Raw genomic sequence first — 15,168 nt, forward strand, 5'->3', positions numbered from 1 at the left:
TGCACAATACCTACAAGTACTATAATTACAACATGTATATTATTGCAGAGTGATTAACAAGTACTATACTTACAAAATACAAAATTACTGATTGACCTACAAACACTATTTTTATAACATATATTAATGCAGAGTGACCTACAGATAATATATTTACAATTTATCTATGATTTGGTCATTTTATCATCTTCTTAGACAGCTAGATATTTGCAATATCACAACATGGATGATGTGATATGAAAAATTAGCCATTGTGATTGTTGTGTGGTTTGTGTATCATTTTCTATAAAACCTGATTGGTCGTAAGTAATGTTTCTAACTTGTTCTTTAGATAACATTGGTGATGTCATAAATGTACAAGTGACAGAATTTCTGCCATGCAGATATTGAATACATACAGCAAAAATATTCCAAAGGAATCATAGAGAAACAAGTCTTATAACTTGTGAAAGTTGAATATCACAAAATATCAATTCACACTTTTAATGACTTTTCATTCAGAATTGTCAACTTTCCTTTTATCTGTGGCAACATCCCTTCAGCACCTGCGTTTGGAGTGTTCATATCACAACTCATACGGTATGCCAGAGCTTGCCGAAACTATGCTAACTTTTTGTATCGCGCTAGAACTCTAACAAATATGTTGCCACAAGATTGAGGTCATCACTACAAAGGTTTTATGGTCATCATCATGAACTCATGGATCGTTACGGTGTATCCATCTGCACCATGAAAACTGATTTATTCAACGGGTCATAGTTTTCCTTTTCTCGTTTGTCTACCCCGGACTTGACCTTTTATGAGCAACTCCACCGGTGCACCGGGTCCATGCCCCCAGTTTTAAGTGGAGTCCAAGTAGCTCATTTGCTTTTGTTATTTTGTATATGATTTTAGTTACTTTATGTTCTTTGTTGTGTATGTCTGTTTTCCATATCTGGTCTTTGTCCCTGGATTACATTCTTTTGATTACCGCTATAACCTTGGTTCCCTTGATTACTCTTTAATATCAACATCAAAACAAACAGGTAAAGGCTTGTTTATAATGATACTGAAATTAAATAACTCAAGTTAATATTTTGCAACACTCAACTTTCAATTGCAGAGTGTAATACAAGCACTATATATAAATATATCTTACCTTTTACACAACGATGCTTATCCATAATAGACAGAATATGTAACAAAACAGAAATATGTACAAGAAAGTTTTTCTTCCCAATTTTCAGGGACAGATTATCTACAATGCCAGATTCACAAGCATGAACAGTATACAAATGGGCCTAATTTCGATATTTTTATACATTTATTCCCTTTTACCTGTTAAAGGCTATTGTTCACTTATTTATTAATTGTTATTTACGATAAATGAGCCACTTCACAACAAATATTAGTTTTATATCAATGGTTATATATCCATAAGGTCCAAATGGTACATTTATTTTTTTATAATATTACTTTTGGTAAACTGTGACAAAGACATTTATCAAATTTTGCTTAAATGATTTCAGCAGGAACAGATAGAATATTAAGGTTTTATTTTATCAATTACACCATTCTAATTTATACCACTGATTACCAAAGAACCTTAAAACTATCACTGATATACTTCTTAGTGACACATTTTCTCCCATTTCTCTTGATCCCAGATAAATCCTGTAGCTGTATATAACTGTATATCCCCTGTGTGGTTATCAATGTGACGAGGAGGAAAGAAGAAAAAGTACAGAGATGCTGCTACCTTCTTGTTCGACACACTTTATGAAGTTCACATTAAGATGTACATGCCTACTGAGTTCCATTACTATGTCATCAAATTTTCATAAAAACTATATGACACTACAGGCATGTCATTTAGAAATAGAGACGAATGACAACTGACAAACCATAAACTAAAATATTGTTTACAAGAAATCTTAATAAATACTCACATCATCCTCAGTTATTATATCATCCTCATCATCCTCTCGATATTTCTAAAATGAAGAATTTGGTTAATGGACATTAATGAAAATTTGTAAACAGGTGGATCTCATCATGCTTAACATTTTCACCCCACAGAATTTTGCTAAACCTGTCTGACCCCTATGTCATATTTTTAATAACAGCGGCCATGCTTTTTTTCACATAGAAAAACTCATTAGTGATTTTGTGCAGAATACACTATCAAGACATGTTTGGTTCTAATCAGTGGAGTAGTTTCAAAGAAGATATTTGAAAATTATAACATCAAAAATTGAAAGAAAAAAATACACAAAAGAGCAATAAATCCTAAACCAGTCAATGAATATTCACTTGAAGTTACACACAGATAGATCTCATCATGCTGTCAGCTGAATACTTTTAACTGGCAAATTTGGCTAAACCTTCAGGGTTTGGAAATATTTCCAAAATAACTACTGTTTGACCCTATATATATATATTTAGTAACAGTAGCCATTTTTTCATGAATAAAAAATCCAAAAATAATTTTTTACAGGATACCCTAAGGAACAATAATGCCAAGTTTTGTTCCGATTGGTCAAGTAGTTTCAGAGAAGATTTATGAAAATGAGTCAACAGGCAGGAGACAGACAATGGCGGACACCAAGTGATGGTATAAGCTCACACGGCCTTTGGGCTAAAAATGACAATCAAAAAATCTGCGAGCAATGGCTCATTAGTGATACCCCCTTTCAATCATGATATCAGGAACATAAACAAAGTTCTTGATGAACAGGCAGTTGTTATCAAATTATTTCGGAAAAAAGTGTTACGGAAACATGCATACTTAAGAGCAGGGGTATTTTCAATTCTGAAATAGCTACATCAAATCATTGAAAGATAACAGTAAAGAGTCCAATTCCACCATTAACAAAATTAAAAAAAAAAAAAAGACAAGAACAGATATAAGGTTAGTTTCTATAGCAACAGAATATTACACAATATGCTCTGGTAATCTAATAAGTTACTTTGAATATGAAGTCAAAGAAACTGTCTTCTTCTTGTTCTTCTGGGGTAAATTTCTCTGACTTAGGCTTCTTTCTTGACTGGAACCCTGCAAAATTATACATTTATTTCCATTTTAATTTACATTAGCATACATAAAAAAAAAAGGTGAGATACAATCAACTACTGTAAACTTATCACCTTTTACTGTGTTAAATTGTAAGAGATATTTGAAATCTGATTGAAAAAGCGGGCTGGGATTTTCATGAGGAATCTCAGGGTAGAAACAACACGTAAGTATTGACTAAGGACAAATCAAGAATTTCGATTTACTTCAACATCTAATTTGCAGTTGTCCTACAAAGCTTGTCGCTTCTTACAACCAAGCCGCTCATATCTTCAAGAAGCTCTGGAGTAAACGAAACAAAATCCTTCATTCTAGACCTCTCACGGCAGATAATTTCAAGATTTCAAACACCCTATTTTTTAACAAAAAGTTTCATTTTAAATCAAGTATGTATCAAAATTCTTATGGGATTAAGAAGGAAGACTGTTTAAAGAACCAGCTCACATTGTTTTTTTGATACCTGAATTTTCCCTCCTTCATCAAAGCCATCAAGTTGTCTTTTTTTGATGTTCACATCTACATATGATACTCAACCTTCCTATAAAATTACATCAAAATCCCTTAGGAGTTGACCTCACAAGGTTTTAACATGTAAAACCTTAAAGCCAACCTTTCTATAAAATTTCATAAAAATCCCTTTTGCAGTTCAGGAGCTGTGCTTACAAAAATGTGTACAAGCAGGTTGATTCCTATACCCCTCCCAAATTTGCTGGGGGTATAATAAAATATTTCTGTCAATTCTAATGACAAGACCTATTTTCTACTATTAGCCCCTATTTTCTAAAGGGTGTGGTGTCAAAATCTCCTAAGTACTAAAGTGTCCATTAGATAAAGAGTAATCAAGGGAATCAAGGTTATAGTGGTAATCAAAAGAATGTAATCCAGGGACAAAGACCAGACATGGAAAACAGACAAACACAACAAAGAACATAAAATAACTTAATCATACATACAAAGTCACAAAAGCAAATGAGCAACTCGGACTCCACTAAAAACTGGGAGCATGGACCAGGTGCACCAGTACGGTAAGCGTCCTTAGTTTTTCTAGAAACACCCACCAAGTTGCTCATAAAAGTCAAGTCCGGGGTAGACAAACGAGGAAAAGAAAACTATGACCCCCTGAATAAATCAGTTTTCATGGTGCAGATGGATACACCATAACTAACCATGAGTTCATGATGACGACTACAAAACTTCTGTAGTGATGACTTCAATCTTGTAGTAACATAACCCTGTTCCAGAAGCCTATTTGTTAGAGTTCTAGCGCAATACAAAAAGTCTGCGTAGTTTTGGCAAGCTCTGGCATAATGTATGAGTTGTGATATGAACACTCCATACGCAGGTGCTGAAGGGATGTTGCCACAGATGAAAGGAAAGTTGACAATTTTGAATGAAAAGTCATCACGTTTGTCGAAAAGTTTGGTCAATAGTTTTCCTTCACAGTGTCTGTAGTATCCTTTATTTCAAGTTCTTTGGGGTAGATGCGATGTATTAAATCCCCAAAATTAGGATTGTTTAAAGATAATACGTCAGGAACAATGTATTCAAAGATCTGACAAGTTTTACTCAAGTTACGATAAATCAAGAAAGTTAATAGACAATAACAACAATGATGACATCAAGATCAGAATCATTGTTTATCAACTTGCCATGCGGGAATATATATATATTATACTTACTTCTCTGAAAAATGAACTCTCCAAAAACATCAATGAAAAGCTTGCGAAAGAACCAGGACTAGAAAAGAAAAGCACATGTACTTTTACTTCCACACATTTGATTGAGCAGTGTCAAGAAAATAAATCATAAAATACAGTCTACATTGTAATATAATAAAACTAAAATTTGTTTTACTAAAATACAAATGTGTGTAAAAGTAGTTATAATAACATTGCTGAAAACTTTTCAAGGTTAGTACATTAGCAGTAGATTTCTATATCAGCACCAATGTTAAGTATATAAGTTTAAGGTTATTATTTGTCTACTTATGGTGACTAACAATCCTATAATATTTGAACAAAATCCATAGAGTGGTTTCAGATGAGTTGTGTCCACGCAGTGTTCCTTTAGTGTAGTATGTACAAACTTAACTGAGTCCCATAACTCCTGTATTATTTGTTGAATCAAAATGGCAGTGCAATATGATCAACCACATATGGTGACTAACAATCCAATAAAATTTTAACATAATCCATTATGTGGTTTCAGAGGAGTTGTGACCACAAATGCTCCTACAGTGTAGAATGTACAAATTCAATCAAATCCCATAACTCCTGTTAATATGATAAACTTCAAATGGGGAGTAACAATCTAGCAAAGTTTGAACAAAATTCGATGAGTGGATTCCAAGAAGTTGCATCCACAAGTTTGACCGGACAAACACAGGTATTTTTATGACAAAAACTATGCATTTTGGGGAAAAACTCTGGAGCAAACTGCAATTTCAATATTGCCTTACCACATAACTATCTTCATCATTGTCATCTAAATCTTCATCAGTAAAATCTTCTTCATCATCATCACTTTCACAACAATACTGACAACCACAATTAGGACATGCACCTGAATGACTGACACCTGATCAAAAATTTAAAGTTATCTAATAACGATATAAAAAGACAGGCCATTTAAAAAAGCAATCTTAAATTTTCACTGGGTTTAAATTTCCCATTTAAAATAAACACACAAGAAAGTTTCCCTGTATACATAAACTTCCTAACTTGAATTAAAGATTTCTAGATTTCTAGAAATTGAAAGTAACTTCCCACTGACCATCAATGAAAATGACATGAGTTGAATTATAGTATCAATAATTCACTTCAATAAAGAAATAGGGAATAACATAGAATATTTATATACATGTATATTATAATATACCCAATTCTAGACATTATTCTGGTTGTGAAAGACATTTAAAGTCATTTATGATTTGTTATGCATGATGCCACATGCTTAGTTTCAATCAATTTCGATGACCAGCACCCAAGCTGACAAATTCTTTTATGAGTAAAATTCATGCATGATTAGGGTGTCATAATGTATTACTAACTAAACTAGACATTACCCTTAATGGAACTAATACCCCTCGCAGCCTGTTGAACCCTGTATATTTGGGGACCAATGTGGACATACGATTCATATTGGACACAACTTTTATAGTGGATAGACTAAGCACTTTTGTTACACAATTTGGTGCCATTTCTAAATCATCCATCTCCATATAGCAATCTAAACTATTTTTTTGTTGTGAAGAACACATCAGACAAAGTTTTACTAAAAAAAGCACAAGTCCAATGGCCATCAGTTCTACAAGTTTTGTTCAAACATATACATTTTGTAGATATACATTTTGTATGTACATCTCCATATGGTAATCTAACACTCCACTGAGATTCATAACAATCCTGCAAGTTGCGGACAACACATTAGACCAAGTTTTGCTGAAAAATGATTAAGTTCCAATGATCAAAATTTTTGTTCAAAAATAAATTACTGACAATATGCACACCCCAATATAGTAATTTAACACATCATTAAGTTTCATAAAAATCATGCAAGTCATTGAGGAGGAGTTGCGGACAACGCATCAGACCAATTTTAGCTGTAAAAACAACAAAGTTCAACAACCATTATTTCTATAATTTTTGTCCAAACATAAAATTGTGACAGTATGCACATCTCCATATGGTAATATTACATCCCTCAAAGCTTCATAGCAAAGCTGCAAGCTGCTGAAGAAAAGGTTTGGACAGTCAGACATACAGGGTGAAACCTCTATTCCCTCAAACTTTTCTTTTGCAGCGGGTTTAACAATCTTACCTGTAATTGGCCTTTTGAAGTATACTTTATCACAACAAAGATGGGAAATAATATATTTTAACACCAATTTCCTAATGAATTCCCTTTTTACAGAAAAATTACTCCAAGTTTCAAGGGAAATTTTACCTGTGTCTAATTATAGTGGTTTTTTTTTTGTTTGTTTCAATGAGCACAGCAAAAATTAGACATACACGAAAAAAATGTGATATTCAATATTTCATTTCTACCAATAAAATCTTTTACCCAGTAGATTCAGTGGCTTTGTCCCAATTGTTGTTCAAGTCAGTATTCATGTAAAAAGTGATTACCTGAATATTTTCTTGTTAGTTGAAAGTAAGCCTGGCTCAGTTTCTGAAAGGTTTCGGTAGCTGATGGGTCATCAGGATTCTATAAAAATTATATGAAAAGTCTACTATTATAACATAGTATCATTCCTGAATCTTCATTTAAAGTTTTATCAGTTTATTTATTTTTTTTTGTATTCAATAGGATTATTCCAACTTCTACTTTGATAGTCCTTTTGTTCTTTGATACTAATGCTTGTGGTTTGTCAAGATTTTATGATTTTACATTTTTATATCTAAAAGGAATTAAAATCTGTGGTTAGGTTTGACAGCACAAGTTCAAAAATTAAGAAAATCGGTAACCAAACCAAGTTCTTCCACAGTATATCTGGTTTGTACTGACATTATTTACCAGTATTCAACTAAAAAAATAACACATAATAATCCAGTTAAGTGGGAATGCCAATATAAAGTAATTCAAAGACAGCTCTTCTCCGTAATGAAGACAATTAGCGTAAGGAATCTCCACCTCTGACAAGTAATTTGGAAGAGTACATGTATTTCTCTTCCCACATGAAACACACTCCAACATTGTAATGATATGCAAAACTTACTTTCTAGAAACAAAAACTTTCTTCAAGATCCAACTGGTAAAAGTAAATTTTTTATAACTTGCACTAATGATATGTTCATCTTTGTAACGGTCATAGAGTTCAAGTTTTCAGTATGATTAAACACTGACCGAATCTTTTGCAGTTTTGGTTGCTATCATCAATCATGATTATAACCATGTTAACATAGACATTTTGAATTTGGCAGACAATTTATAGGTTCATTATGGGAGTTAGTAAAGGCTGTAACTTCATGTTGAATTCAATATTCATATTTGCAATCAGTTTTATGGCTTGTGCTTGAAGAAGAAAAATCTTTGTGTTGCAATGTAATGCTAAATTTACCTAAGTTGTTATAGCAGATGTTAAAATTAGTGGAATATGACTGAATTCTCCTTTGTGACACCAACATCAAAACAAAAATTGTACAAATAAACAAGAAATGCCATATATTTTTATACGATAATAAGAAATGATGAACATTCACATGTGATCATTTTATTTATATATTTGTTATTAAATAAAGACCATTAATACACGTAGTACTGGAACATATGGGTAAATTTTGAAAATTTAATGGACTGAAAAACCACATGGCTTTTTTATCTCTGCTATTTTATTTTTTTTATTTTGGCTTGTATTTATTCCAATTGCATATAAGTGTACTGCTTATTCTTGAATGCTATAGATGCTTAACTGTGCTTTTAAATTATTTATATGCGCATGAACATTTTTTTTATGTTCTGTATATGTTATTCATATTCAGTGAAAAGCTAATAAGAACTTATGTATGTATGTTTTAAATCATGACGAATCAAAATAAAGTGTTCTATGGCTGAATATGGAATCATTTTGAAGATATCTAAAGGCCGCTTTGATTAAGGTCTGTGGTAGACGTTTTCTGGTGTACAATTTTCCAAAATTAAATTTCAAATGTCAAAATCAGTCTCATTAGTTACACAAAATTTGTGCAATTGTGTTATTTTCTTTAAAATCATTTGACTAAACTTGACAAAATTTAAACATAGTCTTACCTAGTCATTTATCTGAAGTCTAAAATAGTCAAATATTCTACTTTGTCATTTTGATTGTCAAAATATGCCCTCTCCTGGAAGACCCAAGTAATTCAGAAATTTCAAAAACAAATGCAGCAACTATTAAAATTTTGTGATTTTAAGTTTTAAGAAATAAAATCAACAGTACATCAAGATATTATTTGGAAAATTTGAATGAAATCCTCAAAAAAAAAAAAGTGTGATAACAAAAACTGCCCATCAGATTGCAATTTTAGCCAAAAAAAGATGGTTTGTTTATGTTATCTTGAAATAGTCTTAAGCTCTCTTTTCTTTTGAGAGGTTTTGACAAAAAAAATATTAACTAACAGATGAGTGAATATAAATATCATACAGCACAAGTTTATTTGTACCTCCATATGGGGCTTCATATTCCATAAAATATTATACAATTCAATATTTTACCATAACAGTCTTTATTTTATGTTTATTTTTTACCTTGTCTGGATGATGCTTTAAAGCAAGAGTCTTGTAGGTTTTCTTTATTTGCTCTGTAAAAAAATATAATTTGATCACTTTTTACTTGAAAAATTCATGGACTTAAATCTGAAGGTTTTTACACCAACTCATATGATTCCCTGGATATTTTTTACACCAAAGTGCTTGACACTCCTGGAATGTATAAATTCAAGAAATTTCTTCATGCACAATGCACATCTCTTAAGCTATTTAAAAAGTAGATGGCAAAATGTAAAGTTTTATTCTATACAGATTATTCATCTCATGCAAGTCAGCACACTTCTAAACATGTAAATGTTCACAGTCAAAGATTCCTATTTTTTAATTAACACTAACATTAAAAGTTCAGTCCTGTATGATCAACAACTTATCAGAATTGAACACACTAGGTAGTATACATGGTTTTACTACCCGACTACTCTGCAATACTGAGGCTATAACATTTATAAAACACACCATTCCGGCAGATTTTAGCCCAAAGGAACACAGTTTTGTCCAAAAAATGTAGCGAAATTAAACTAGAAGTATATTTGCAATTTGACTTCGCCAAAAAAGTTGTACAAAACCCTGGAAAACCTGTGAACATTAAAAAAAGACGAAAATATAACATTAGTCATTTTTCATATCTACAGAATACAGGCCATTTTAGCAAGCTTTTCAAAGGGACGTAACCTACCAACACCTGACAACTTGGTAAGTGGTCTCACAGAGGAAAGGGATAACAGATAACACTTTTCTTGGAAACTTTAAGTATTTTCACTTCAGTAAATACCTGAATGGTTTGAAAAAAGTATCCAAGTACTTAATGTGGCTCTAACATTGAATATTTGAATTTGAAGTCTACTTCTGTCCATTGCTCAAATTTGACAGTAAACCAGTTTGTTGAATGAAAAATTTGTATAAAGTTACTCCCCTTTGCTTAAAATCTTTAAAAAAAAAAACCAAGGCAAGGATGGGAATATGAAAAAGGATTATCGGAGAGATTTCACAAAAAAAAAAAAATCATTAACTGGTGCGGCCACATGTTTGGTTGTCATAATATATTTATAAGAAAATTGTGACACATTTAATGCCCCTGCATGTATTTTCTGACATATATAAAAATCAATTTATACTTGCAAGCTTAAATTCTTTAGAATGGTGAATTCCATGAAAATGTCAAATATTAAAAGAAATCAAAACCCTGATAATATGCACATCTTCAATCCATATATAGTCATTCTAAAAAGTATTTACTTTCTAACCTAAATAATTGGGAATAGACATGTACCCTATTCGCTCAAAATGGTGACAAAATGTCCAACTATCCATAAAAATGTCAAATACTGATAGAAATGAAATATATACATTGTATAATAATTCTACAAAGTATCAACTATGTACCCTAAATACTGTAAGAGGAGTTAAGCAGAATATCCATGGACTGACAGACGGACAGGGGTAAAACAATATGCCCCCTGAATGTTGTGGGGGCATAATGAAATATAAAATTACCCCTACTAAGAGGGGTTAGTAAGTATTCCTTGATTTCTGTTATCCAACTAACTTTACTTCTTAGCCATGCCACCATGACTAAACCATAAAGAAGGGGTTAGTTTCATAAAATATTTTTGTATTCATTTTCCGAACTCCAAAATAACTCCAACACCAACTGCAAAGATAACTCATTACCCTCTGTTTTTAATTAATAATATATCAACCTTTTATAATATGTACATGTAAGTGATGGTTCCTACAAATACACTCAAGATTTTTCTAACAGATTTTCATTTTAACACTACGTGTTAGTGTATTATACCCCTGCTTTTTAAAACTATTTTGTAAAGATAATGCACAAAATTGTCCAATCGATACAAGGAACTCACTCTTATATACAGAAGTATTGTACTTTAAAGAGATGCAAGTATCTCTCACTCTTTGTTTTACGATATCCTACACAATGCATGGAAAGCTTGATACTCGCCCAATGATGTCTGAAATCAGTACAAAGTTACCGAAGAGCTTCTTCTAGCACAGAGTGATACAAACACGGTGGTCAAACCATGAACAGTTCGGGCAAGTATGGACACAATATTAGTTTTTGACACACTTATCATAGTAACTTACAATTCATTATGGACACAACAACTGTTTAGACACAAAAAAGCCAGGCCAAAAATTAAAATGTTAATTCTTTTAGGAGTGGCCGTTATAACCCCTTATAACTCAAAACCTAAGAGATATCTGAGTTCTGAATGAAAAATGCAGTCAAGGATTTTTAAGAATTCCAATTAAAAAAATTTTGAAAACGGACCAAAAATAAGAGGCTCCCAGGAGCCTGAATTGCTCACCTGGTTGAATTTTTTTTCCTTTACAGGACAATAACTCTGACAATGGGTTGTCCAACAATTTTGACTTCATAAAGACTTTGGTAGGGCTTATCATAAGGATCAGTTCATCAACTAAAAGTTTCATTCTATTTATTATAGTTTTCAAAATATTGGATAAAAAGTGGTAAAAATGTAACTTTTTGCCTTTCAAGGGCAATAACTCTTACATGGAGTCATCTGACAAATTTGATCCTTGGAGACTTTTGTAGGCCTAATAATAAGAATCATTTCAGCAATTGAAAGTTTTATTCTATCTATCATAGTTTTCAAGAAATTGGCAGAAAACTGAAAAAAAAGTTATTTTTCTCCTCTCAAAGGCAATAACTCTTACATGAAGTCATCTGACAACTTTGATCTCTAGAAGACTTTTTATAATAAGGATCTTTTCAGCAATTGAAAGATATTGGCTAAACCTAAAGGTTATGGAGATATATGCAAACAAGAGGCTCCAAAGACCCTGAATCGCCTACCTTGTTGAATTTTGCCTTTCAGGGTCAATAAATTTAACAAGAAGTTGTCCAACAACTTTGACTCAAGAAGACTTTGGTAGGACTTATCATAAGGACCATTTCAGCGATTGAAAGTTTCTATCTATCATAGTTCTCAAGATACTGGCTGAAAACTGTAAAAAAGATGATGCTCCCAGAAGCCTGAATCACTCACCTAGTAATTTTTCACCATTCAAGGGCAATGACTCTTACAAGGAGTGGTCTGACAACTTTAATCCCTGGAGACTTTTTAGGCCTTACAATAAGGATCATTTCTGCAACTGAAAGAATTTGGCTAAACCTAACGGTTTTGCAGATAAAATATGAGAAAAACTACTGTCTAACCCCTACGTTCTATTTTTAGTCACGGTAGCCACATTTTTTGACTGAAGGATAAAAAATCCCCATGCCATTTCTATGAAGGATACCCCAAGGAACATTCATACAAAGTTTGGTACCAATTGGTTTAGTGGTGCCTGAGGAGAAGATTTTTAAAAGAAATAATATTAAAAATAGCAAAAGACTTGAAAAGGACAATAACTCCAACATGGATTAACAGATTAGAACAAAAATTTGACTACAGACAGATCTCATCATGTTGAACACTATTACTCATGTCAGAATTTAGCTAAACCTAATGGTTTTGGAGATACAAGTGAAAAATCACTGTCTGACCCCTAGGTTCTAGTTATAGTAACGGTGGCCATGTTTTTCAATGGACCAAAAATCCCCACAACAGTTCTACAAAGGATACCCTAAAAAAACATTCATACCAACTTTAATTCCAATTAGTCCAGTAATGTCAGAGGAAAAGATTTTTGAAAGAAATAACATTAGAAATAGCAAAAAACACTGAAAAAGAACAATAACTCCAACATGGCTTAACAGATTTGAACGAAAATTTGACCACATATAGATCTCATCATGCTGAACACTTTTATCCATGTCAGAATTTAGTTAAACCAAGTGGTTTTGGAGATATATGCAAAAAACTAATGTCTGACCCCTTTGTTCTATTTTTAGTAACGGTGGCCATGTTTTTTTCTAAAGATAGAAAATCCCCATATCAGTTCTATACAGGATACCCCAAGGAACATTCATACCAAGTTTGGTTCAAATTGGTTAAGTAGTGTCAGAGGAGAAGAGTTTTGAAAAATTGTTAACAACGCAATAACGGATGGCGATCACGACGACAGACGCCAAGTGATGGCAATAACTCACATGGCCTTCGGCCAGGTGAGCTAAAAATGAAGTTTGGAAAATAAAAGTGTAAATGAAATTCTGATATTTTCCCCCTAATTGGGACAATGTCTCTGACATACTATAAAAATCCATTCTTGTTATATTCAAAAGTGCTATCGTACATGCACTTGTAACCTTTGAAGTGTTTAAGGTTGAGTGAATGTCCTCAGTGGCTTCATGGTTTCTGGTTAATAAGGCCATAAAATATATCCGAGGTTCTCAGGCCACTTTTTGAAAAATGGATGAGGGAGGGAAGTGGTTTTTTTTTTATTTGACAATAATGAAATTTTTTTCCTGTCAAAATTGTAGGGAAAACAGTCAAATATTGTTGTTTTTTCAAGATACAGACCCCATAAAATGTATGTTTCACTGGACCAAGCTGAGAAAGTTTTAGCAAATTGTATTTTTATAGCTATGAATTTCTGTAAATTCATGAAAAACATTTCACTTGTCTTATTATGCCAAAAGTCCAATGGTTACAATGTATATGTATTGGTGTTAACATCAAGCTGTTTATGTATATTGTTATGCAATTTAAATAATATGTACCTGACAAAAGCAGATTCTCAAAATAGGACAAAAAATAAACAAGTTATTATCTTGACATCGGGAAAATGCATTTTTCTGGCCACCTTTTATCCCCTTACTTCTTAAAAGTTCAAGACTTTACCACCCAAAGTCAATCCTAGTCTGATCATCAAGGTATAGAATATTGTGAAACAATATCATTGACATTCCTGTGCTTTACCTGGAATTTTGTAGTTGTATTATTTAAAATGTTGGTTTAAGCCCCTTTTTGGCCCTTAAGACTAAAACGGTTGGGGCTTTAACAAGATTGATACCCGTAGCCATATGTCCCCTGCTTGCAATAAAAAAAAAGTTGCATTACAAAAGCCCCATAACTCCTGGTGACAAACATTTCTAAACAAAATTAACAAAATCTTTTAGAGTGGTTTCCGATGGGTTACGGATGGGGACAAAAATATAATCATCAATAATAAATTATAACCACATGACCTTGGACACTTGAAAATCAAGTAGGTTGGTTGCAGCTATTAACCAAATTGGAAGTCCAACATTAAATCAATTCAAATGAGTTCGTGGTTGGACTAAAGCTAATTGAACCCAAGTTTTGCAATGCTAAAGGTTGTCTGGACAGCCTTCTTCTGACTTCGGTGTCATGGAGGAAACTCATAAAATTAGGAAACAATTTTCTCTTCAAGGTGGAACCTGGTTTTTTTGAGAATTTTTTTTATCTCAAGACAAAAATAATTTTCGTTTTAGTCCCAGCCCTAGTTAAAATTTGAATTTTGGTAACTCCCTTATTCAGTTCAAGAAACTCTTCTGCTGTCATTTTATTTGCTTGACTGAATTCATTTTATTTTTTTTTCTTGAATAAAAATCCTTGTACATTTCCTCACAATATTTTTTTCTTTTGTTAATTAAGACACAGTTAGGGCCAACCTATTAATTGTTTCTTCATTGAAAAATAATAACTGAAATAGGATTCGAATACTATTGGTCTTGTTGAATTAATCTTTGGTCTTTGGCTAAATTTTTCACACGCAGCTTCTTTTGATTCTCATTTTACCGGTGTATAGAAGTCTTATCGGTTTTAAATACATAATTCAACATTCTAATATTGAATTTTAGTCTATGGAATCGTTATGGATATTATACCCTTTGTTGCATCGTTCGGTAACCCTAGAACATCAAGATATTTCTTTCGCCCAGCTTTAAGATTTAGCGCCATTTTCTAATTTCGTAGGAA

General features: G+C 32.4%; 1 protein-coding gene across 4 annotated transcripts in view; it reads right to left on the reverse strand.

Moving 5' to 3' along the window:
• The window catches only part of LOC148623809 (uncharacterized), a 54,215-nt gene extending 39,053 nt beyond the window's left edge, over positions 1 to 15,162 (reverse strand). For all 4 annotated transcript variants that reach the window (XM_088565961.1, XM_088565959.1, XM_088565960.1 and 1 more), the window contains exons 1-7: positions 15,078 to 15,162; positions 9,278 to 9,330; positions 7,180 to 7,258; positions 5,511 to 5,629; positions 4,732 to 4,789; positions 2,949 to 3,034; positions 1,929 to 1,973 (exon numbers count right to left, since the gene is read on the reverse strand). In XM_088565961.1, coding sequence (XP_088422087.1) covers positions 1,929 to 1,973; positions 2,949 to 3,034; positions 4,732 to 4,789; positions 5,511 to 5,629; positions 7,180 to 7,258; positions 9,278 to 9,330; positions 15,078 to 15,150 — 513 coding nt within the window. In that variant the 5' untranslated portion in view covers positions 15,151 to 15,162. The remainder of the gene's footprint in view (positions 1 to 1,928; positions 1,974 to 2,948; positions 3,035 to 4,731; positions 4,790 to 5,510; positions 5,630 to 7,179; positions 7,259 to 9,277; positions 9,331 to 15,077) is intronic.
• Between the last annotated feature and the right edge of the window lie 6 nt (positions 15,163 to 15,168).

Source organism: Perna viridis, chromosome 2 (assembly GCF_037379345.1).
Source record: "Perna viridis isolate PV_CMFRI_1.1 ecotype Kerala chromosome 2, ASM3737934v1, whole genome shotgun sequence".
NCBI classification, from domain to species: Eukaryota; Metazoa; Mollusca; class Bivalvia; order Mytilida; family Mytilidae; genus Perna; species Perna viridis.